This window comes from Trichoplusia ni, chromosome 5, assembly GCF_003590095.1.
Source record: "Trichoplusia ni isolate ovarian cell line Hi5 chromosome 5, tn1, whole genome shotgun sequence".
In the NCBI taxonomy this organism is placed as follows: domain Eukaryota; kingdom Metazoa; phylum Arthropoda; class Insecta; order Lepidoptera; family Noctuidae; genus Trichoplusia; species Trichoplusia ni.
Window position 1 is genome coordinate 17,807,970 of NC_039482.1, and position 22,698 is coordinate 17,830,667.

A 22,698-nucleotide genomic window follows, 5' to 3' on the forward strand; every position below is an offset into this window, starting at 1 on the left:
AGATGATTATAAAGCCATGATAGATGATACAAATAATTTGTTTAGAAGTTCTTTCGATTAAAAAGGTTTGAAAACATTTGAATGCATTGCGTTTCATTATAAGCAAATATGAATTACAACTGCCAATGTCCAACTTTGTCCACAAATTGTCACTTTTGTCAGTTTGAATTGACGTTGTTGTTTTATGTTGAATATTTTTTTTTGATATTATTAGTTTTTATATAGTTTCAGTTCAATCATGTTTAGCAGAGGTGAGCAACTGGTAGTTTAGTTTGTATTAGCGTATGAGTTTTGAATGATAATTGCGTCGGTTCCGAACACAGCTTGTCTGCGATTTAACGGTCGCGTATTTGAAATTTTGGCGGTACAGGAAAAGTTAAATGTTAAAAACTTAATTGTTATAAGATTCCTAAAATCTACAGCTTTCAGAGTAGCACATAACAGCTTTTTCTAATTCATTTATTTTTAACTAAGCTCAAAAGTACCTACATAATAATATAATTTCGTTTCCTTGCCTTCGTGCTAAATAATAGGTACCTAATGTAGAAGTTAGTAGGTGATCTAACTAATATAAAAACAAGTTGTTGACGTGACGTAATAAGTGAAGAAATAAACAAATACGATGGTCTTCGACCGCAATTTATCTTTGGCGGGAAAAAGTATACAAATAGGAATTAATCACGATAAAATGATCTAGGTACTTAGTCGGTCGGTACACTTTTGATGTCACGCCTGTCACAAATCAGAAGGTTAAAAAAATACTAGTCTACTATATGTATAATAAAAGCATATTCAGTGTTTGTACGATGAAGATGAACATCGCGCCCTTTTTCGAAAGTGACAGTAGGTTTTTTTTTTAATAGCTCTGGTCATTTGTGTTTGCTAGTGTAAATAATAAAACTATCTATTCAATATTTCCGTGACTTTTATATTTTACTATGATAATATATGTTTTTAGCTGCTGCCAACAAATTGCTAGGATGATATACATATTTTAATGTTTTTTTTCCAGTTCCAGTCTTTTTGTTATCGCCGCTGAAAAAAAGTGTCACAAAGTCTATGATGGCACTTAACTTTTCTACATCTGAAGGTTTATTTAGATGTAATTTAAATAAATATGAGTCATTTATTCCTTATTATTTATATACATTTAATTTAATTTGTGCTGCTAATATTATTGTGAACTTATGTATGTATATAAGATTTGTTAAAAGTAGGTAGAAAAATTAAATATATAGAAGGTTTTGATCTCAAGTAGGTATATATTTATACATGTTACGACGTAATGTAATGTATCTGCTATATTGTTTTTAATTTATTTTAAATCATGGGTTGTTGCATATCACTTATGTACATGAATTAGATGACTATTGTATCTCACCATACATTTTAAAAATCTATTTATTTTTTAGGTTTTAAGTTAGCTTTGCTCCAGTTAAAAGTGGGTTTGGGTAAAACTCAGAACTTAGCTAATGCGGTAAAAGAGATTCACTACGCGAAGGAGAAAGGGGCCCAGCTGGTCGCGTTGCCGGATTTCTTCAATGCTCCATATGGAGTTCGTAAGTATTTACTAATGCGAAGTGAAACTTTGCCTATTTTGGCCTGAAACTAAGCAACAAAAAAGAAGAAAATATATTTCTTTTAACTTTATACTTAGTGGCGTAACTGCTTGACGAAAACGTCACGTGATATTAGATATTTACAGTTCCTTCAATTTGATAATTTGTATGTTCGCGAGTTATAAAATATGTTTCAAATCCTGAATAATTTAATCCACCTGAAAGACATAAAAGAGCTAGCAATCACTCTATTTAAATAGGACTCTTCATATTTTGTTTTATAGTGAGTCAGTTAAAAATATTATAGAGGAACCTAAATAAATCCACCGTTCAACATAAATTCAAAAGGCGGCTTGAGGTCATGTGACAGTAGTCGTAGTAAGTTGAAACTATGTCCCCCTTCTAGAATACTTAGAAGAATACGCGGAGGAGATCCCGAGCGGGCCGTCATGTGCAGCTCTGAGATGCGCAGCGCTGGAGGCCGGCGTGTGCGTGGTCGGCGGGACCATGCCCGAGCGGCACCGCGACAAGTTCTACAACTCCTGCACCGTCTGGGACGAGAAGGGGAACCTTGTCGCTGTGCATAGGAAGGTAAAACATGTCGATCGTATTCTAGTGGGATCTACAGAAAATAGATACTAGTACTTCTTCTTGGTCTGTTTATACTGCCCTGATCTACTAATACTACTGTTCGCCTGATAAGACATAATAACTTCTCTGCTCATACGAAAACAGTGGGTAAAGTAAGAAAGCAATAGCTGCCGCTTACTGCCTTATAAGCCGTACGCCACGCTGTTTTCGTGTAGGTACTGAGCCATTTCATTAGGAACCATGGGAAAAAGAATTAAAATCCTTGACTTGTTGTAGGTTTCAAAAAAGGTTTGCACGGAGTAACCGGGTTTAGCTGAATGCCGATTTTAAGCGGGATTTCGTATCCATCTTTCTGATCCAAAGTAAATCTAACAACCCACAAAAATATCACTCCTTCTGACGCAATATCGTTAATAATGTGTTTTATTTTAATCCGACTCGTTAACAAAATTTGAACTGAAACTTGTTAGATTTAGGGATCGAGGCTGCAACACTCCGAACCGTTATGTAATTAGTCGATTAGATCAACTAATTTTTGCATATTTAGAACAATAGGTATCCAATGGAATATGTAAAAAATTAAAACTTCTTCCAGTTACATTTGTTCGACGTAGATCTCCCTGGGGGTTTAGAGTTCAAGGAGTCGGATGTGCTGTCGGCCGGCGACGAAATTACCACCTTTGACTTCAGAGGCATAAGGATCGGTCTCGGAGCATGCTACGACCTGAGATTCTTTGAAATGGCACAGATGATGGCTAAAGAAGGTAGGAAACATAATACCAGTATGTTTTGCCAGTTATGTGTCATCATCATCGTCCTAGCCTTTTCCCAACTATGTAGGGGTCGGCTTCCGGTCTAGCCGGATTCAGCTAAGTACCAATGATTTACGAGGCGCGACTGCCTATCTGTCCTCCTGAACCCAGTTATCTGGGCAGCACGATACCCCTTAGATTTACTTATAGAGACTGTCAAAGATGTCTGAATAACTCGATTTGACAAAGATGGTCACTCTTCTACGAACCGACCGGGTCAAGCGTAGCTTAACCTGTTAGCGATCAAGTTGTGCAGTTATGGCTTAGCCACGAGCTAGCTTTTGCCAGATATGTGTATTAACAAAAAAATAATTGTCCGTATACAGGGTGTTCACTGCTGCTATACCCTGGAGCGTTTACCCTGACGACAGGCCAGTTGCACTGGGAGATCCTAGCTCGAGCGCGGGCCACGGACCTGCAGCTGTGGGTGGCGCTGGTGAGCCCCGCGCGTGACATGACCGCTAACTACGTGGCGTGGGGACACTCCATGATCGTGGACCCCTGGGGAGCAGTGGTGCTGGAGTTGGATGAAGCGCCAGGAATACTTATGATAGATATTGGTGAGGAAGATTTAGTTCACTTTTTCCCTTTACAGGGGTAGATCTGACACGTTTGCTGCCCTAGATTTACGAAAGGATGTCAGGAGGATGCCCCCTTTAGTCAATTACTATCTATCAAAAACAAATCTTCCGATAATTGTAATCGCCCCATTTGTTTTTTTTTTGCGGGATTCTGTGGACTATTTTTTGACACCCCGTGCTTGTGGACGTGGTGCTATATACCAGTAATTTATGCAGGCCGTTATTTACGCATGTTTAGTGATTGTTCCAGTGTAGTAATATTTTTATATGACATGACTCAATCGTTTGAAATCACCTTATAATACTCTATCTCTGTTACTTCTAAGTGTTAAGTAGAAAAAGGTATAAAGGAAAGTTACATTTCAGGATTTTCGGATTATTTTCCTTATTTAATATCTTATCCGTAGATTCGCAACTCGTTGAAAACGTAAGGTCTCAGATACCGGTATGGAAACACAGAAGAACTGACCTGTACGATACAGTCTCCCCAAAATATATTATAAGGAAGAAAATGTGATCTGAAGGATTTGAAACTGGTGATATTTTTTATGTACTGTAATAACTACGGCTGGCCTTAATGGCTCGCATTTAAGATTATTCTCGAACAAAACAATTTTTGAAATGTTTTCTGTACTTATGTCATAAAGAGGTTAAGTTTGTGCATTTTTGAGGTTGGGAAGAGGGCGGGGTGTTTTTGGTAACCTCAGAAATTACTGAACCGATTTCGGAAATCCTTATACAAATAGAGAGCCTTAACATTAATGAAAAAATAGCTCAATGAAGCGGGCAAGGTCAGCCAGTATATTATAAATACATTTTACATTATTAAAGTTTTGATTTTACATTGCTTGGTTTGTTTAAATGAGTTTCTAGTATTTGTAATACTTCATCGCCACAGCCCCAGAAAAGTGTCAAGCCGCCGCCTCCTAAAACCGAATGAATTGATTAAAACCAATTACTTGTACAAAAGTCATAGGAGGAGAAATATCATTTCCAGTAGATATACCTCGTAATTTTTTTGAAAAGAGTTAGAAGATATTAGCTAAAAAAAAATAAGCAGAATAGCTTAAAACGCCTTAAGCCAAGTTGGGCTACAAATATTTACAGCCACGTTCATTTATCGATTTTGGTTTTCGTATCGATTGAGAATCTTACTAGGTACAGAATATGGACAACATCATTAGCCAACTTCATTGATAAGTAAAGTATTGAAGACGATCATTACTCGCTGGTAATCTATGTCAACCGGCCACTGTGCCCGCTCAGTGTAATGTATGTATCTTACCGTGACCATAGTTATGTATAAAGAGTTTCCCATTTCTCACTTCTGGTTCTAATCTTATTGCATTTCTTCCGGGTCTTAAGCCAACCCAAACGTTTACTATCTCTGCATCCTAAAAATATAAAAAAGGGAATTTGAAGCATTGCAGCGTTTGAATTCAAATACTGTAGAAAAGCGCCTCCTTACATTACACCCAAATACTACTTGCGAGGGGCTAGTACTAAAGGGAGAGTAAGTGCTACTGCATAGAGGTATCCGAAACGCTTTAACGTCTGAAAATGAAATTTCGTTTCGATTAGTCTGTCTGATTTTGATCTGTCATCTTCATAGATTCCTTTTTATCTTCTCTAGTTTTCTGTAAATGCTAACGATTGCCAAAATATTACTTGTCTGAATGGGCTGTAAACACACCTTTCTTTAAAAATCTTTTACGTAGTCTGATATTCACACTCTATTCTTCGATTCATCTATCAATCTATTAGAACTTTGTCAGACGTGTCGAAGCATACATTACAACTCTTGCTTTTATTTCTAGTATCTAGCCATACATTTAAATACAATATTCTTATATCTTACCTTTAATCCCGGTAGGATACGCTGGCAACCGTTTAAAATAAAGTCAGTGTCTTTTGGATCTATTTGCCTATTGAAGTCGTTCTGATAGGTACCACCCAACACCACTGTCGCGGCACTAGAAAGTCGAGAAGCTCATTATGTTGTGGTGGTTATGGTGAAAAATTAATAAATTGGATGTTGAAAACGGCGTTCAAGCGCATCTGTCTGCCTATTGCGCGATAACCTCAAAAATACTGTCTCGATTGTTAAGCCGTTTTCAGTAACCTATAGAGTTATTCTCGAGGCAGTGTAGGTATAAACTTATTCAAGATTTTGCACACTTCGGCTAAAACTTTATGAGGTATTCACACTTAAACGCCAAGTCAAGTTTACAAGAATGACCGATTTCAAGGCAGATGATGGACTGGGCAATAGGTAGTCGAATATTAAGTTTTGATAGCTGACATCATTTCAGAGTCATAATATCGTATTATCTTACTTGGGTATAATGTAGTTGCTGCCGTCCTCATCAATAATAGTATGCAGGACCCACGGAGCTTTAACCTATAAAAAATATTTGTTTAATACGTAGTTTATCACTGTCTTATACTCATGATACAATCTTTACTTAGTTTGAAACTAGATGGCGTTGTTTGCAAAAAACTGCAACTTACTTTAACGATTTGTCCTCTATACGGCCTAACTTTCTCATCGGGTACTATAAACCGAGCTTGAATCCCAGTACAGTTGACGACGACATCATACTCTTGTAGCAAGGGATCCTCTAAAGAGGTAACTTTAGCTCTTAGCAGTTGTCCATTACCTTTTACAAATCGCTCTTGGAGGTACGCTAGCATTTTTGGTGGGGATGATATGAAGGAGATGAATGTTTGGCCCGCACTGGAACAAGAATGTTTTTCACTTACATATAAACATGTGAAGGCATTTGTTGGAAGCAGGTGGTCAACAGGGCCACATTAAGTGCATGCAAAATGAATCCGTGTTGTATTCTCGTTTACTTCAATTGATTAGAATTAAATGATCTTAATTCGGTTACGATCCGGATACGGAGTTTTTCACTAATTTCCGTGGTTTAAGTACCACGCTAAGTAGCTCTAAAATTACAAAAATAAACACTGAACCTTATTAATAAGGTTCCGCTGTCTACCTGATTAGCACTTACTCCCAAATTAATAAAAAAAAAAAGTTTATTCTTTAACAATCACCTTTTACATTCAGTCTTACGTAGAGACCTCTTTTTAAGTAAGCACATACCTGTGTTAGGAGGCCCCGCTCTTCAAACAATAAGGAAGCTTGGTAAAAGTTGTGTACAAAGAATAATATTTGTAAATGCAATCAAAAATTAAAAATAAGCTTAAATGTAGAATAAAATTAAATGAAAACAAAAACTTAAAAATTACTTCTAGAGATAGTAAAAACACAATAAAACTTCTTAAATATACGAAACACAGTAATACTTAAAAACGAGAGTAATCATCATTTTTTTTTGTAGTTCTAGTATAGTGTGTTCGTATGTGTACATGTGTGTTTTAGGTGTGTGTGTTAATAGAAAAAAATAGGAACTGATCAATGGGTAAAAAATTACCACCGAATGGTCTCTGACACAAATCCGACATCAGCGAGGCAGGCACAGACGGAGATGGCGGCATGACCTGGATACATTCTTAACGAACTGGTCATTCGTAGCTTATGTGAGGGTCAAGTGGAAAAAGAGTGGGGAGGCCTTTGCCCAGCAGTGGGACATTCCAGGCTAGTAATAATAATATTGTACTTACGTATATCTTGCAGAGTACAGATTACTAAAGTACTCGAGCTGCTTGCTGTTCAGCTCTTGATATCCATACACTGTATTACACCAAGCGGGCCTCTTGAACCGTTCCTTTTCACGATACAAGTTGTACATTGGCATCAGACAGATGTTGTGCCCACCCGACTTCCACAGCTTATGTAAGAATCTGTAGGTTTCTCCGCTCCATTTCCTAAAATAAGTAGACAAATTTGGAACCCAAAGGAATTGCGCTCTTGTGTGCGTATTCGTAAGGTGCGATTTCAAATGTAGCAGGTATTTTGAATTTTTTGTAGGCTTTCTTAGGCTTTTAAGGTTTTCTTTTATAGTTAATGATGATTAATAATGACGGCTTTCTTCATAATCAAAGCAGTGCAACTTCTGTACGTAGTACCTACTATTCTATATTTTGTGACTGTACTTACTCTAGTAGATTGTGCGGATTATCTCCAGTCAAGTATGGATACCACAGTCCCCCCGAGCCATCGCCGGTGGTGTTCGGAGTAAATTCACTGGATATTATCACTACCTAAAAAAGTTACTATCCTTACTGGAAGAAGACAACCTGATAATTTTGTTACGGTGAGCAATTAATCTATTGTTAGAGGACTCAAAGGCCTAAAATGGATTTAAACTGAGGCAATAGGTTGAACATCAACCAGAAGATTGAAAGAAGAATTGGTGAAGCTGATACGTAACGGTAATTGGTTGGAAAAATATTTTATTTAAGATTTAAATGCTTAAAAGGGAAAATAGTGACTATTAATATACTGTGAATTGTGAAAGGCTTGTAGCAGGCATTTTTACAAAACAAAAATTACACGTTAAATATTGCAAGATGATACTATAAGGTACGGATGGGAATATTAACAAAATATGTACTTACTTCAAAATCTCTATATTTCTCCTTAATTTTAACAGCACAAGCTAATCCGTTAATACCAGCACCAACCACTGCAATTTTCATTTTAATTTTGGCTCCACGAAACGTTGGTCGCTCACATTCGAACTTGCAATAATGAACAATAATAGTTATCAGTATCTTTGGAGTTTAAAGGTTAATTTATACATCACTTGTTATGCATCTATCTATTTATTATGTTCTTTTATGTATATTAAGTGTAAGTGGTGTGTCCAAATACTTACACTAGATATTACCTATACTTACGACCAAAGAGGTGCTTAGTGCTAGAGCACTTTATTTTATATGGCAATCTTCCTAGACACCCACCACCTCAGGGCAGTTATATTATATTAGTGTCACACTCTTACTGATGACAAGTACCTTTTTCATAAGGCAGAGGATTCCTCTTTGACCTCACCGCAGGAAGCGTGTAGTGTCAGACTCTTACTGACTAAACTTGAACCTTCGTGTGGCATCTCCCGCATTTAGTCGGTGCGCGGCAATGCATAGCAATTCATCACGCACCAAAGTAAACTAGTAAATAGGTGAAAGGTACATATAGGAATCCAACATTGGCATCGACCTTGTTCACCAGTGGCAGCTGCAAGATCAATGTTTCGGTAGATTTGGAATTAAAAAGTTACTGGAGTCAATACATGTACAATTCATTTAAGTGTCAAATTATTCCACATACAATTATAAATCCTCATATTAACGATCGAGTAATGGTCTACTTCCATCTATTAAAGACAAGATGGTTCATTTTAGAAGGGAAGACCCACTTTCATGTTCCGACACCTCAAAACTTTCCCTGAATCCCTTCTAGAGATGGATGAGGAAGATATATATATGCTCAGTATGATGGATTCTTAGTCAGGGCCGGATCTAGGGGCCCAGGGGCCCCGAGGCCTCGAGGCAACAAAGGAGTGGGGACCCCTTGGTTCAAGTTATTTTCATTCAGTGAAAAAATTATCGGGCTTTTCTTAGATGCCTACTTTGGTGGTGGGCCCCTGGTCATAGTGGGCCCCTAGGCACTGGCCTAAAGTGCCTTATGGATAATACGGCACTGTTCTTAGTATGTTATCTTAATAATAATACACTCTCCACAAAAATAAATATTTACATAATATGATTAGCAGGTCGATAATGAAATAAGATAATTGTACCTACGCATTTATTACATTACGCAATAAAAACATCTGTAGGCGGAGAAAAAGTTTATTTAATGCAATAACAAATATAGCAGAAAAGAACAACAACATAAAGATAAATACTGTCTAAAACCTTATTATTTTCCTTTTTGAATACTGAACAGAAATACTTCGATTAATTTTGAAAATAATTAAATTTAATTACATTTTTTAATCAACTAATGCTTAGTCTCCATTGTGGATCCATCCAGAAAGGATCCTTTTTGGAATTACAATTACAATTTTCATTTTTTTACCAACATGTCTAAGTGTTACTGTTAAAAATACTGATCTCAATGCATCTGATAGACACTCCTTTAAATTAGCTTACAAAATAAGTTACACTCATGTAACGTAACTACCCAAAACAGTATGAGACGAAGTTCGTTAAAAATAACGAAAAACTTTTCAAGTCTTCTTGAAAAGTTCTAACAATAGCGGATCATATATGGGAGCTGTTTCAGGTACCTCGAAGTGTCCTCTATCGCTAAGCAATCGCCCGTCCGTATTTTTTAGGACATACTGTATAGTTCTTTAGGGGCATGGCAATGCTCCGCCAAGACCAGCCAAGCGAAGTCTTAGGGCGCAGACTGTCGAATTATTTTGTGATTTGACGTCATTGATTGTCTTTCTACCTCGCCCCGCTCTACTTTTCACATAACTAAGGAGACTGACATAATAATATGGACCTTTGAAAAGTGACTTTTACTTTTTCAAGACAGCATATTACCCCAACGATATCCTTCAATATCAATTCACCACCATCCCTTATGTAGGTATCTACAAAGAGTTACTAACTGACAAATACAAGCTTTTCTTGTAACTTGTCAGAGAACTATTACTGTAACATACAGTCTGTAACCTATTGTGTGATCATGCAGTTATCTATATCCAATTTCTATCTGCGGAGGCTTGTTATTAGCAATGTGATAACCTGATCTGTAATTTGAGTTGGAACTTATTAGTCTATAAGCCTTCTTAAATAAATAAATATCCAATGTGTCTGCCTGCCTGTGTCTACGTGTTGGTTAGTGTTGTTTCCCCCTGCGCGGGCGGTGGGGCGCGGGCTCGCGCGTGTGCGCGGTGCGGACGTGCAGCGTGCGCGTGCACGACTTGCTGAAGGCCACGCCGCATATCTCACACTTGTACGGGTTGTCGCCCGAGTGGATCTGTGCAATGTCCTTATATTTGTAGCACTTTACAGAGAAAAAATATGAATTGTACTATGGAGTTTGGATGGAAGCTTCGTTTTCCAAAAAAACAAAGTATCTTTTCTGAATAAATAGGGAATTTGACAAAAAGTCCGTCAGACAGATTCCCAAAAATACAGGAGTCATATTTTATTTTTATCTCGTAAAAGAAGTAGGTAAATGGTTTACAGTGAAATAAAATCTCGTGTGACGTCACTTACCAGTACGCTTACTAGTAAGTGATGTTACTAGCCTCACTACCACACATTTCATATTAAATAGTATCCTTCCTAACTGATAAAATCTATACTAATATATAAAGCTGAAGAGTTTGTTTGTTTGAACGCGCTAATCTCAGGAACTACTGGTTCAAATTGAAAAATTCTTTTTGTTTGAATAGACCATTTATCGAGGAAGGCTTTAGGCTATAAACCATCACGCTGCGACTAATAGGAGCAAAGATACAATGGAAAATGTGAAAAAAACAGGGCAGGTATAAATTATAACTTATATCTTCTACCCACGGGGACGAAGTCGCGGGCAACAGCTAGTGAAATGATAAAATGGAAATCAAATATTAAATTTTTTTGGAAAACTTTTCTGACGGACTAACAATTATTCTTAATAAAGTCAATATGAGTGCGGGCTTTGTTTCACCGAAAATCAGACTTACCTTCAAATGACGATCCATGGCCTCTTTCCGCTTGAAGGCTTTAGGGCAGACCGTGCAGGGGAACGGCCTGGCGTCGGAATGCTTCTGCTGGTGCACGCGCAGGTCGAAGGCGGTGAAGCAGGCCTTGTCGCAGAGGGAGCACTTGTACGGGCGGTCGCCGAAGTGGGTGCGTTTGTGCATCTCTAGCAGAGCGTTACACTGGGAATAGGGACATAAATGTAGAAGTGAGCTATGCAAATTGTAGGAAGTGAAATGGGGGATGTCAACTGTAGGAGTGTGAAATTGTCCATAGGCAATTTTGGGCAATTTATATTACCTATTAATATTTGCAACTGTTATAAAAATATTAGATTATTAAGTTTAATTTACTTCGCAGTTTCCAGATTTCCTGAACATGAAATGATGCAAGGATTTACTCTCGGTTTATTCATCAGAATCATGAGCGGATCCGAGAGGCGGTCCGAGTCGAACCGAAACTAGTCCGGCAACCCTGATAAATATGCACAAGTCAACCGTTGCATCATTCATTATTACTGTTGAATCATTTTTACAATGTTGTTTGTCTCTCTACCAAATTATTTCACTTGCTTATCTTATAGCAGACCTACCATCAGCCTCTTCCCACATATATCGCACACGCACTTCTTCTGCACGGGGTAGTTCTCGTCAGGGTGCGCGCGCCGGAAGTGCTTCCAATATTCCCGCGCGCTCGGTATCACTTCTGAACACTGAAAATTAATAATCTTTATTAGAAATCTTTCCCATTTAGATGATCAAAAAATTAATAAAACATCGTAAATACGAGACTATCGAAGCGGCGGCGGTGTCGCACTTCGATTCATGCCGCTATCGCATTTCGCATCCCAACCCTACGATTGGGTCCAAAACCACTCGGGCGATTCCAGTGTGTACCTCAAAGAGAACTGTTCCGTTTCTATGTAATGTTTTTAAGTCCGTTTTAAATGTCTATCGAGGCACAGGCGCCGTGACCGACCGCCATTATGTAATTTCGTTTCGTGTTGAATGAATTGGAATATGAGAAGTAAGCATAGCCACCTGCGCGTCGACTCTACATGAAGACCATGCCTCCACTTGCCAGCGAGCGACACGCCTATCTATATCCCACACTGAGTGTAGTATACGTACATGCGTGCAGGGCGCGGGCCAGCTGGCGGCCGCGCGGCGGTAGTGCGGCGCCTGCTTCTTGGGGTGCTCGCGGCGGCGGTGCAGCCGCAGCTGCTCCGCCTCCGAGAAGCGCAGGCCGCACACGCGGCATCCGTTACTGACACATACACACAAATCAAACGACTGCACTAATTGCAAAAGTCTTTGAAGTCATCACGCACCCACTAAGCGTGACATGTCGAGTAGAACAAGCGTTTATGTGATCCACGAATGCTTGGCCTAAGTCTGGGTGACTTTGTGCATAGGACTCGAATATTATGTGTGTGAGAACGCCCGAGACACAGGGATTAAATTCCTTAGTACGGGAGTCGTTGAAAAAGGAATCCTTTCTTCAAAATTTTATCAGAGAGCTTGCGCGAAATGTAGAAAATTAAGTTCAGTGACAATGATTGTCCTGACCAAAGCCCAATCGATAGCTTGACAGTGCGAGCTTTATTTTAAGTGTAAGTGACATAAGAGAAGGAAAACATCTTTAATTATTATCAAACTATTATTATTATTTACTAAAATAATAAATTCAGTATGGATAAAAAGCAATGATCATACTTAATTGAGCCTTAAAACAACTCACATAGAGTCCATACTACTGGTATGCTTGACAGACATGACCATGTGTCGCTTGAAGGCCTCCGTTGATATGAATTTGACATCGCAGTCTGCGCAGTAAGGACCTTCTTCGTTGTCATCTGACTTTACCTGAACATCACATGTATTTGTCTGATTTTTTCAAATAGATTAAGCAGTTAACATTTGTTGTGTTTTTGTTCGTCAGAAAGGTTAATTATAGATAATGGACGTGCCGTTTGTCCTCCAAAATCCTTACTATATATAAATTTACATTGGAAGGATATTTCGCGTGACGTTACTCGTTGGTAACGTCACGAGCCCCCACTGTCACCCCCACCATATGAACTTTTATCAGACTTTTAAGTTTGACGTTTAAGATTTTAGTATTAAATTGAAAAAATGGTAAGGGCAAAATTGTTAGAAGGCGAAATTGGGTGGTGAGATTTTTTCATGCTAGTAACACTGTACTTACTATATCTTTATGCACCATATTCTTGTGTACGACAAGCCCTTGTTTGCTGACGAAGGAGTATCCACAGTAGCCGCAAATGTTTTCCGAAGGATGCTTTATCCGCATGTGACTCATATATGTAGTTCTTACACTGTAAAGATACTAGTGTTACTATTGTTTCTGGGATGGCAAAATAAAGGATATATGGAAAAAATCTATTGAGCCAAACGTGACATCCATTTTTATAGGAACAAATGACAGCTATTTTAAGTTTAAATGAAAAATCAACATAATCGTTTCATCTAGTCCAAAGATCTGGGAATTGAGAACCTCCTCGTTTTTAATGTCGGTTGAAAACCATTGCATAAAAGTAAAGAAAACTTAAGTTCTCAGAACCTTGTTCATGTAAATTCACAAAATTTATAATCATGTGTTTTCACTTTTGGCTTCATACTCACGCAAATACTTCGTCGCAGTAGTTGCATTTGTGTGTGATACCTTTATGTGATCCTTGGTGTTGTTTTACTGTTGTACTGAAAGTGATCAAATCTTGTATAAAGCTGTGACAAAATAGTTGAAAGTGATGGTGGTTTGTATTACAATTAAATGGAAAACATAAATTTAGCTTAGCTAGACTTACATGTTACTGGAGTTGTAGGGACACAACTTGCAAACATACTTCTTCCCATGGTTCAAAGCGTGTCGTTGGAGAGTTCGTTTCGTTTTGAACCTGTATTTACAGATCTCACATTCCAGGTCTCCCGCACTCTGAGAAAAAAAATATAAAGAAGTAATGGCAAACAGAAGAAAGTTTGATGCGAAAGAATCTGGGCCTGGAGCGAGGTCTTCTTTTGCCCTTAACTACCCAGTGTGTGGATAGCCGTAGATCGAGATGAGTGGAAGGAGGGAAGGAAGGACTTAGGCCTGCAGTACATCATTAATGGCTGATAATCAAATAAATAGTGTTCGTTTAAACTCCAGTAGAATGGGGTTTAAAGTGATGTCGGATATAAAATGAGGACAGTAATGGAGTTTTTAAAAGCACGACGCAACGAACACGTGCAACTGGATACAAGCACTCATGGTACGCATTAACTTTTCTTTATAAACGACGTTTTTCGTACTTGATATTCCAATCTAGTTCTGCTAGGCAGATAAGGATCTGAAATGACGTAACAATTCACGCACGCGTATTTATCGGGATTGCCGGAATAGTTTCCGTTTCAACAGGAATCCTTCATCATGAGTAAACCGTTGAATCATTGAAATATGAATCATCCTTTCGAAAGATAATATAAAAGACAAGCTCACTTCATGGCACGTAAGAGGCCTATTGAAAATTAACTATCTTTAAAACAAAAAAGCTCATTTAATTTTTTCTCCTATTAACCCCCTTCTACTCTAGGCCATACCCCCTTACCCCTACTTCTCCTATTTCAATATCCAGTTGTTGAAATAACTCCACTTACAGGAGAATGTTTGGTGACATGATGCTTCCAGGCGTGAGTGTTAACGAACCCCTTGTAACACTGATGGCACTGGTAAGGACAGTTCAGGTAGTTGGACGACTGCTTGCGTTTGTTCATCTCTTCCAGCTGTTCTTCCATCTATACAAACAGAGCCTCTATTATAACCTCAAAGCAGAACTGTTTGGGTTGTGGATAGGACGCCGCTACTCGCAGTACAGTGAGCGGTCTTTCATTCACAATGGCAACAGTCCAAGGCAGCTAACACCTCCTTTGATAATAAGAGTTGAGTTGAGAGTGCTGTCTCGCTTATACAAGTACAACAGGTACTTGTAAAAGCGAGCCAGCACTATGCGTTGTACAGCTTTGTCTCTTTACCACAACTGCAATCATCTAACTTTAAAAGGTGCTGGTAGTTCCGCTGTTATAACAGCTTATGGTAAGCGTAATATTTCGTTTTACTTACATACCGTTAAAGTGACAACAGTGATATCCTCCATATCTTTAGAGTCCTCTTCACAAACATTATCTTTCGACGAGGCTTTTCTTGTTTTCTTTGCAACTGCTCGTTTTATAGTTTTGGTCTTTCGTTGTTCTCTAACTTTAGGTAAATGAGGCTTTTTAGATGGCAGATTCTTGCTCGTTTCTTGTTGTGGGGCCAACTGTAGGAAAGATAATATTTAGAATGTTTCTCTGAAAACTGAAAACAGTCCCTTCAAGGGACATGCTCAAGGCTAAACTCTCTAACTCGCTCTAACCTAGACTCGAAAAAATCTTTTATGGAAGTGGAAACCGTGCATAAGGATGAAAAATTAATGATTTCTTTTGCATCTAGAGAGCTATTTCAAAATAGATGACCTGTACCTGTACCTTCGACAGCTAAATCATATTTGCCATGGTGGAACAAAGATGGCGCTCTTCAATGCGTAGCGCCATCTCGCTTTTACAACGCCAACTAATCTACCTCTCTCCTTACCTCAACACTTTCCATCTGCTCATCCAATTTAACTTCAACCTCAACATTCTCGTGACTTGTCTCTTTGATCTCGTCTTTACATTCATCATCACTTGAATGATCTCCATCAGGACCATGAACTACTTCATCATCATCCTCTTTCTTAATACCAACTTCGACAAAATGTTCCAGTTTTTCTGAATCATTTGTATCTTCTTGTAGGGATATGTTAGTGACATTTGATATTACAAGTAGACATTTTCGGTTTGAGGCTTTTATTTGTTCTGGTGTTATCTGAAAAGGGGTTAAATTATTAAAGTTATTTTTATTAGTTATTATTACCCACACACAAACCTATTCACTGGTCTTGTGGGACATAGCATACAAAGCAGAAAAGCATGCATACATACATACAAAATGATAACAAGTAGAAACCAAAGGGGTTTATTTAGCCTTAAGACATATTTTTTCTAGCCTAGAGGCTTCCACTGCTGGGCAAGTGCTAGGCCTCCCCTATGTGAGGGTATAATATAAAGTTTTTAATTCATAACTATGATTAAGCATGGTAGCAAGGAGTGCGGTCTTCAGGTCAAAATATCATTTTTATGGGAAAGAAAGGATAGCTAAATCAGGACTCCTGTAAAATAACAATTCAATTAAAAATCAATTAAATGGTGCAAAAAAAACTCTTGATTATTAGATTTTCTTTTTGTATTGATAACTATGATTGAGTGTGGTGGGAGGAGGAGGAGGAGAGCATGCTTGCTGTCTTCAGTTTACAACACAATTAGATGAGGGATAGGAGACGGCTAAATTAGGACTCCAGTCTAAAATAAGCGGTGGCAATATAATATGGCAGACCATAACCAGAAATGTTGAACACAACCTCTTTGTAATTTCTTGTTTCCTACAAAACCCAAATTTAAACATTAAGTGATACGTACATGCTGGCCAGTAAGCTTACCTTTCCACTTTCATCTAACAATCCACAGAGTATAGTCTGGCTTTGGATACACTTCTCTCTAAACAAGTAGAACTTCTTGACAAGGGCTGCACACTCGAAACAAGCGAATAGCGGTAATTTTGATGTGATTAATGGCTGCAAAAATAATTGTGTATATTTATGAATAGATCTATTTTGTTTCTTAGGATACTTGGGATAAATATAATACAGATAGATAACTATATGTTTTTCTTATTTGAAAGTTTTAAAATCCAATAAGTATTTACATTATTGAGCCGTGAATTTAAATAACTTCTCGTGAATCTAATGTTGTAACACTTTGTATTAATTTATTTTTAATTATTATTTTAAGACTTACCTTACTCTCAATCATTATTGACGTAAAATACGTCCCCAAAGGCTCCGATTGTAAGTCAAACATTTTTACGTCCATATTCAAACATATACGGCACACCTGAACTTCACCCATGTTAAAAAAGTATTTATTTCATTCACATAAACAATATATTATCTTATTTATTTGAACGTCGCGATGTTATCATTTTAAACTCTACATAAAAACTTTTAGTAGCTCAGAACGGAGCCTCCAAATGTCACAATAAATAATACATATCTTCATATTTACACACAAATCATATTTTACGTAGTTTAATTTATGTTATTTTATAATATTTGTAAATAAACAAATGACCCCACTCCCTGCTTCTTACGACCAACCGGACCAACGCCAGCTGGGGTAGCTGTCAATGTCAATAAGTTTTGGTTGCTCCGTTTTAAGCAGATGATTGTAAAAATTACATTTAAAATTATCTTAACTTATAACTATAAGCAATTTTTTTATTTGTAACTGTGAGGTCCACTACTCTTTGTCTTAAGATCTAAGGTTGCCAAGATATATAGCTAAAATGTATCTGCCATGAACCAACTTTGACAACTTATCGAAATTTTTAGAGCATTATGAAGTTTGAATGTACGTTAGCTTACAACCATCTTACAACTTTTAAGCACACCAAATCTAAAGCTATTATAATGTTTGTTTTGACTTATACTTGCAATCTACACATAGAAGTAGTAAATAAAACGGTTAAAGTGCGAGTTAGACTCGCGACACTGTATGCACGCAACGGCACCTGATCCGTACAAATACGCGAAGGAAACATAATATAGGTATTATTTGCATCAGGATGTAACCGTTTTTATACTTTTTATCTTCTGTTATTATAGCGGAAAAAATAATACTTTATTTACAAAAAAAAAAACAACGGACAGACACTGGAGCCTCCGAATAGGATTCCGATTTTTCAAAAATTATTAAAAATAAATAACAGATACTATGTTTCTTTCTTTAAATAAGTGTAAGTAACCTATACCCAAATCGGTTTAGGCATTGCAGTTCTTTGTACAGGCAGATTTCAATTAAAATTATCTAATAAAAAAACTGTCGGAGATTTTTATTTGTTGTTTTATTAAATCTCACGGATGGTAGGTAAAAAACCCTGAGATGAAGATAAACTTTACCTATTACCAACTCTTCAACAAAACCGCAGACAACTTTAGAAACCTGCCTGTAGTTCATCATAGTAAGAAACACAATGATCTAAACCGGATCTTTACAAAACAAGTTTAGGTACTATACTTACCTACTTGCTTTTATAATAGATAGGTACTTAGAGAATTAAGACAAACCTTAATAATAAGTGGATTCTCTACGCAAACGTTGTCTGACTAAAATATTATAAAATTATATTTTATTCATATTTATTGTTTCGTACCCAAAGGATAAAAGGGAACCCTGTTACTGAATCTCTTTTTCTGTAATTCTGTGCGTCTGTCCGTTTGTCATCAAGCTATGTCTCATGTACCATGATCTCTAGATAGGCAAAATTATCGCAATGATATATTGTTTCATCTGCTATAACAACAAATACTAAAATATTATTAAGAAGTGGTTGATTCAGTCTATTTTCTTTCTTCGATGTAATATAATGGAACTCTTTGTCTCGAGGGTCCGACTTACACCTGTGAGATGTATAACATTAATGTCGCTCTATAGCGTAGTTCGCCAAAGTATCCACAACTGCGAGGGACTTCGATTATGAGCTCTATGTAGATCCTTAGTACTCAAAAGATTTCCACATGAAATAATCTATGAACTTTAATATATAAAGCTGAAGAGTTTGTTTCTTTGCTTGAACGCGCTAATCTCAGGAACTACTGGTTCAAATTGAAAAATTATTTTTGTGTTGAATAAATCATTCATCTAGGAGGGTTATAAGCTATAATATATACCATCACGCTGCGACTAATAGGAGTGGAAAATGTAGTAAAAACGGAAAATTATTCATGTTCTACATTCGAGGGCTTCCGTTCAAAAATTCCTAACTTATATCTTCTAACCACGCGGACGAAGTCGCGGGCAACAGCTAGTGTATGATATCGCAAACTTTAAACTTAGATTCAAGCTTCCTTTTTAAACCCCGATGCAAAAAGAGGTGAGTTATAAGATTAACGGGTATGTCTGTCTATGGCATCACAGTTCCCGAAGGTATTGAGGGAGTTTAATCTAGTCTGCCTGGTATTAAAGGTGAGTGCGCGAATATTCTTAGACATGTTCGATAAAAATCGGACGAGTAATTAAAAAGTTGTGGGGGGTGAAAGTTTTAACTGTCGGGGTCTTTTTTATCTTTTACATGCTATCGTTTATTCGTTGGTAAACGTAATAGTCCGCTATTGATTGAGTTCATACATAACCTATAAATATCAGACGTTCCAATTCTACTTTTTCATCTTCTTCAAAAGGTCCCTTAGTCCCAAAGCAATTTAAACTGGACTTGTAACAATATCAAATGGAGGACCTTATGGTCCTGGTAACTACGTATTTAGTTTCTATACCCTTATGGGTATAGAAACTAAATACGTAGTTACCTCGTGAAATTGGTATACCTTTCACACTAAGTGCCGAATGTATGAATAAGATATACTTATAGATAAATATGTAAGTAGAGTTCTTTAGATAAGCATTGAAAGCAGTCAAATATTTCCTTATATTTCCGTCTCAGACAATACGTAAAAGACATTTTGAGATAACAAAAAACGATGGATGTTGTTGTAAAGTTGTTGCATATGGGTATGCATCTGATGTTGGTATATCCTGACCTGTTTTGGCAACAACTGCCAGTGCTGCAAGACGCCAGCCAGTTGGGAAGGACATATTATCAAGTGCACAAGTGTTTCAGCAAACAGAGGCTCTCTATTCCCTTTCATAGCCCGATCGAGCCTGTGACCAGTCACCGGATCCATATTTTTCCGTGCCTTCCGAAACCCAGAAGCTATGATAATTTATCCCTAAAACCATATAAAATGTCGATTCGTGCCTTGGGATCGAACTCTTGACCTTTGTCTTGGCAGTCCTGCTGGTTTTCTCGATGCTGTCATAGCAGACTATGTATTTTGTTACTCATACCTAATAGTTTCAGTTATCTGAAATTGCATTCGTTTGTTAATATGTCAGACTATCTAGTTTGTCACGCAACACACAATTAGAGAAAACTTAACAACCTGCAATAATAAGGAAAATGATATGGTTTTCATTGATTGAAATGTGATAAAATTGCAGTACCGTACTATGATAGGTGACTTTGTTATTTAATGTTAGCGTTAGTGGGGACACTGACGTCAGTTTTAGAGACTTTTTTAAGGAAAATCCTGACAATCATCATCACGAAAGCTACTTTAAAATATAACATTCTTATTCTCAATACCCATTTTTTCTTAGTTTACCTACATGGTAAAATCTTCGATTCGAACTCGCATCACGTCACCATTTTGTGCAAAATCGTAATATCTTGACCTCATTAGCTCCCACTGGGCAGTTTTAAGAACCCCTGCAAACTTCTTACCCACTGTTAACTATAAGACATGTCTCCTTCTACAGTCTTCAGAAACAAATCATCGTTAAACTATTGGCCAACAGCATTAATCAGTTTTAGTAGCGTGGAGGATTCATATGCTTATTATATTGTCGATAGTTTATTCGATCGACTGTCTGTAGTTTTCGTTCTAATTATTACATGTCATGCATTTGCCAAATTACCGACCTATAAGAATTATATCATTTAAATATAATTTATATTCCCTATAATCTATATGTGAACATAACGTAATATGAACACTATGAACAGGGCCCCGATTCTGCTATTTTACAATGGCCGATGAATAAATCGCAATTGGATTAAATTTGAAATTATTTCTATTCTCTTAAGCATTTTGCCAGTATGTACAATCATTGGAAGTTAATTGTATTGACATTGAGTATACCGTCCCGCACTGATTTTCCAATTATTGTGTAGAAAAATGGTTAAGAGAATAAGAAAATTGTCATTTTAAGCCAAATTTCATTCATTCATAAACTATTGTAAATAGCAGAATTGAGGCCCTGGGGTATTAGCCTTAAATTATAGTGGTGCCAATAATTTAGGAAGCGTAGGGATATGAGTGGGGTCATTCAATCACATGTTTTTGATATATTGTCCTGAACCCTTAATATCTTAATAGCAAAACCGATGGTCAAAATGTTAGGCACCAGAAAAATATACTTAGCTATAATTTAATCTAAAAGCTTAATCTAGGTTCATATGAGTACACGCGGGATGCGTATCTTGTTGACTCTTTTATACCACACACAAAATCATTGAAATAGAAAGAGATGGAAAGAGACGTCTACCTACTTATAGTATTTTTTGCTAGTAACTTTATACATATAATAATCAACAGAATATTTACTGCAAAGTCGAGTGGGAAAAGTTGAATCGCGAACAGATGCAAGGTTCCGTATATAAAACTTACGTACGCCTTGGAGTTTCAAGATTACTTGGCAGGAGTAGCAATTAACGCCGTATTATAAAATGAACCTTAACACATAGGAATAAGAGCCTTTTTAATCTTTAAATTAAATAAAATCTGAGCTAAGTTATTAAAAGCTAGTATAGGTCTTGAGATTCTGAAAAGTCAAGGGTAATCGTAAGGAGGTTTTAACTTTTCGCAATCCGATTGGAATCGGATTCGAATCCGCACCAACAAAATTTCTTCTGTAAGTATGGCCCCTACAAAAACGGAGTTGGCGATGACCCAGACCAAAGAACATAGAATAGCTCAGACCATAATAGCAATAAATACCTTCCTTACAAACATGGAACCATGACAACGTTGTACATGTGCTTACAATGGCGTCTCTCTTCGCGCGCTGGTTGGTAGGCATTGTGGCCAGACCCTACTTCTGGTAAAAAAGGTGAAATATTGTTGGGACCCAGACATTTTAGACTTGAAGTATAAGAACATTTTTTTTATTTTGAAACTCCGTGGCATACGGATCTCTAAAAAAGTGGACGTTGCTTACCTTAACGGGGTCGAGGACTTTGCGCGGAATATCTTATGCCACCTGTTTTATCTAGTGGTGGTTAGCAATGATTTTGTAGACCTTGATAAACAAGGTCCGGCTAGACTGAAGAAAGTATTGATTTCATTTTGAACCAACTCTCCCACATCGAAACAAAAACAACCTTCTTTATTTTGTTTTTTTACTCGAGTTATTTTCAACCAGACTTTGTCTAAGGCTAGTTGGACTTTTTATCTCCAGCTGGGTCAACATGTCTAAAAATAATCAAAATTAGGTTCGCAGAAAACCGTGGTTGGGTAAATACATAGTATCTAAAAGCTTACTAGAAAAGCTGATTCCTTGGCCGATTATTTCTATGACGGTAATGTATAAAAACCTTAATTATTGGGAAAAAGCACGTTTATTGTTATTTATTCATTCTTAATTCGAATAATTTGTCTTGTACTCGCGTTTCTATGATCGAAGTAGGGAGGTTAGTTCACAACAAAATGCATGCTTGACGTATTTATCAAAGGCAGTGTAACATGTGTACGTAAAAGGCACGCCCTTATTTTTGCTGCCATAAAGACTA

At 37.2% G+C, this 22,698-nt stretch overlaps 3 protein-coding genes across 4 annotated transcripts; 1 reads left to right on the forward strand and 2 right to left on the reverse strand.

Annotated features, from left to right (window-relative positions):
* Positions 1 to 63: 63 nt before the first annotated feature.
* On the forward strand, positions 64 to 4,233 carry LOC113493811 (omega-amidase NIT2-like). Of its 2 annotated transcripts, none has more exons than XM_026871835.1 (7): positions 64 to 251; positions 1,013 to 1,102; positions 1,413 to 1,559; positions 1,966 to 2,150; positions 2,746 to 2,914; positions 3,289 to 3,522; positions 3,951 to 4,233. In XM_026871835.1, exons 1-7 carry the CDS (start codon positions 239 to 241, stop codon positions 4,058 to 4,060), a joined length of 948 nt encoding a protein of 315 aa, XP_026727636.1. In that variant the 5' UTR covers positions 64 to 238; the 3' UTR covers positions 4,061 to 4,233. The 2 variants fall into 2 exon arrangements, with proteins under 2 accessions (XP_026727636.1, XP_026727637.1); XM_026871836.1 differs by having other exon boundaries at positions 68 to 251; positions 1,013 to 1,090.
* Positions 4,234 to 4,317: 84 nt separating this feature from the next.
* LOC113493810 (D-amino-acid oxidase) lies at positions 4,318 to 8,276 on the reverse strand. The gene is made up of 8 exons (XM_026871834.1): positions 8,074 to 8,276; positions 7,613 to 7,716; positions 7,177 to 7,380; positions 6,055 to 6,280; positions 5,880 to 5,944; positions 5,402 to 5,516; positions 4,829 to 4,937; positions 4,318 to 4,469 (listed from the first exon to the last, which is right to left on the reverse strand). Exons 1-8 carry the CDS (start codon positions 8,152 to 8,154, stop codon positions 4,369 to 4,371), a joined length of 1,005 nt encoding a protein of 334 aa, XP_026727635.1. The 5' UTR covers positions 8,155 to 8,276; the 3' UTR covers positions 4,318 to 4,368.
* Positions 8,277 to 9,293: 1,017 nt separating this feature from the next.
* On the reverse strand, positions 9,294 to 17,473 carry LOC113493812 (zinc finger protein 845-like). The gene is made up of 13 exons (XM_026871837.1): positions 17,091 to 17,473; positions 16,733 to 16,867; positions 15,790 to 16,062; positions 15,284 to 15,475; positions 14,817 to 14,954; positions 13,988 to 14,115; positions 13,806 to 13,880; positions 13,369 to 13,498; positions 12,901 to 13,025; positions 12,291 to 12,426; positions 11,753 to 11,872; positions 11,145 to 11,342; positions 9,294 to 10,450 (listed from the first exon to the last, which is right to left on the reverse strand). Exons 1-13 carry the CDS (start codon positions 17,199 to 17,201, stop codon positions 10,310 to 10,312), a joined length of 1,902 nt encoding a protein of 633 aa, XP_026727638.1. The 5' UTR covers positions 17,202 to 17,473; the 3' UTR covers positions 9,294 to 10,309.
* Positions 17,474 to 22,698: the final 5,225 nt, after the last annotated feature.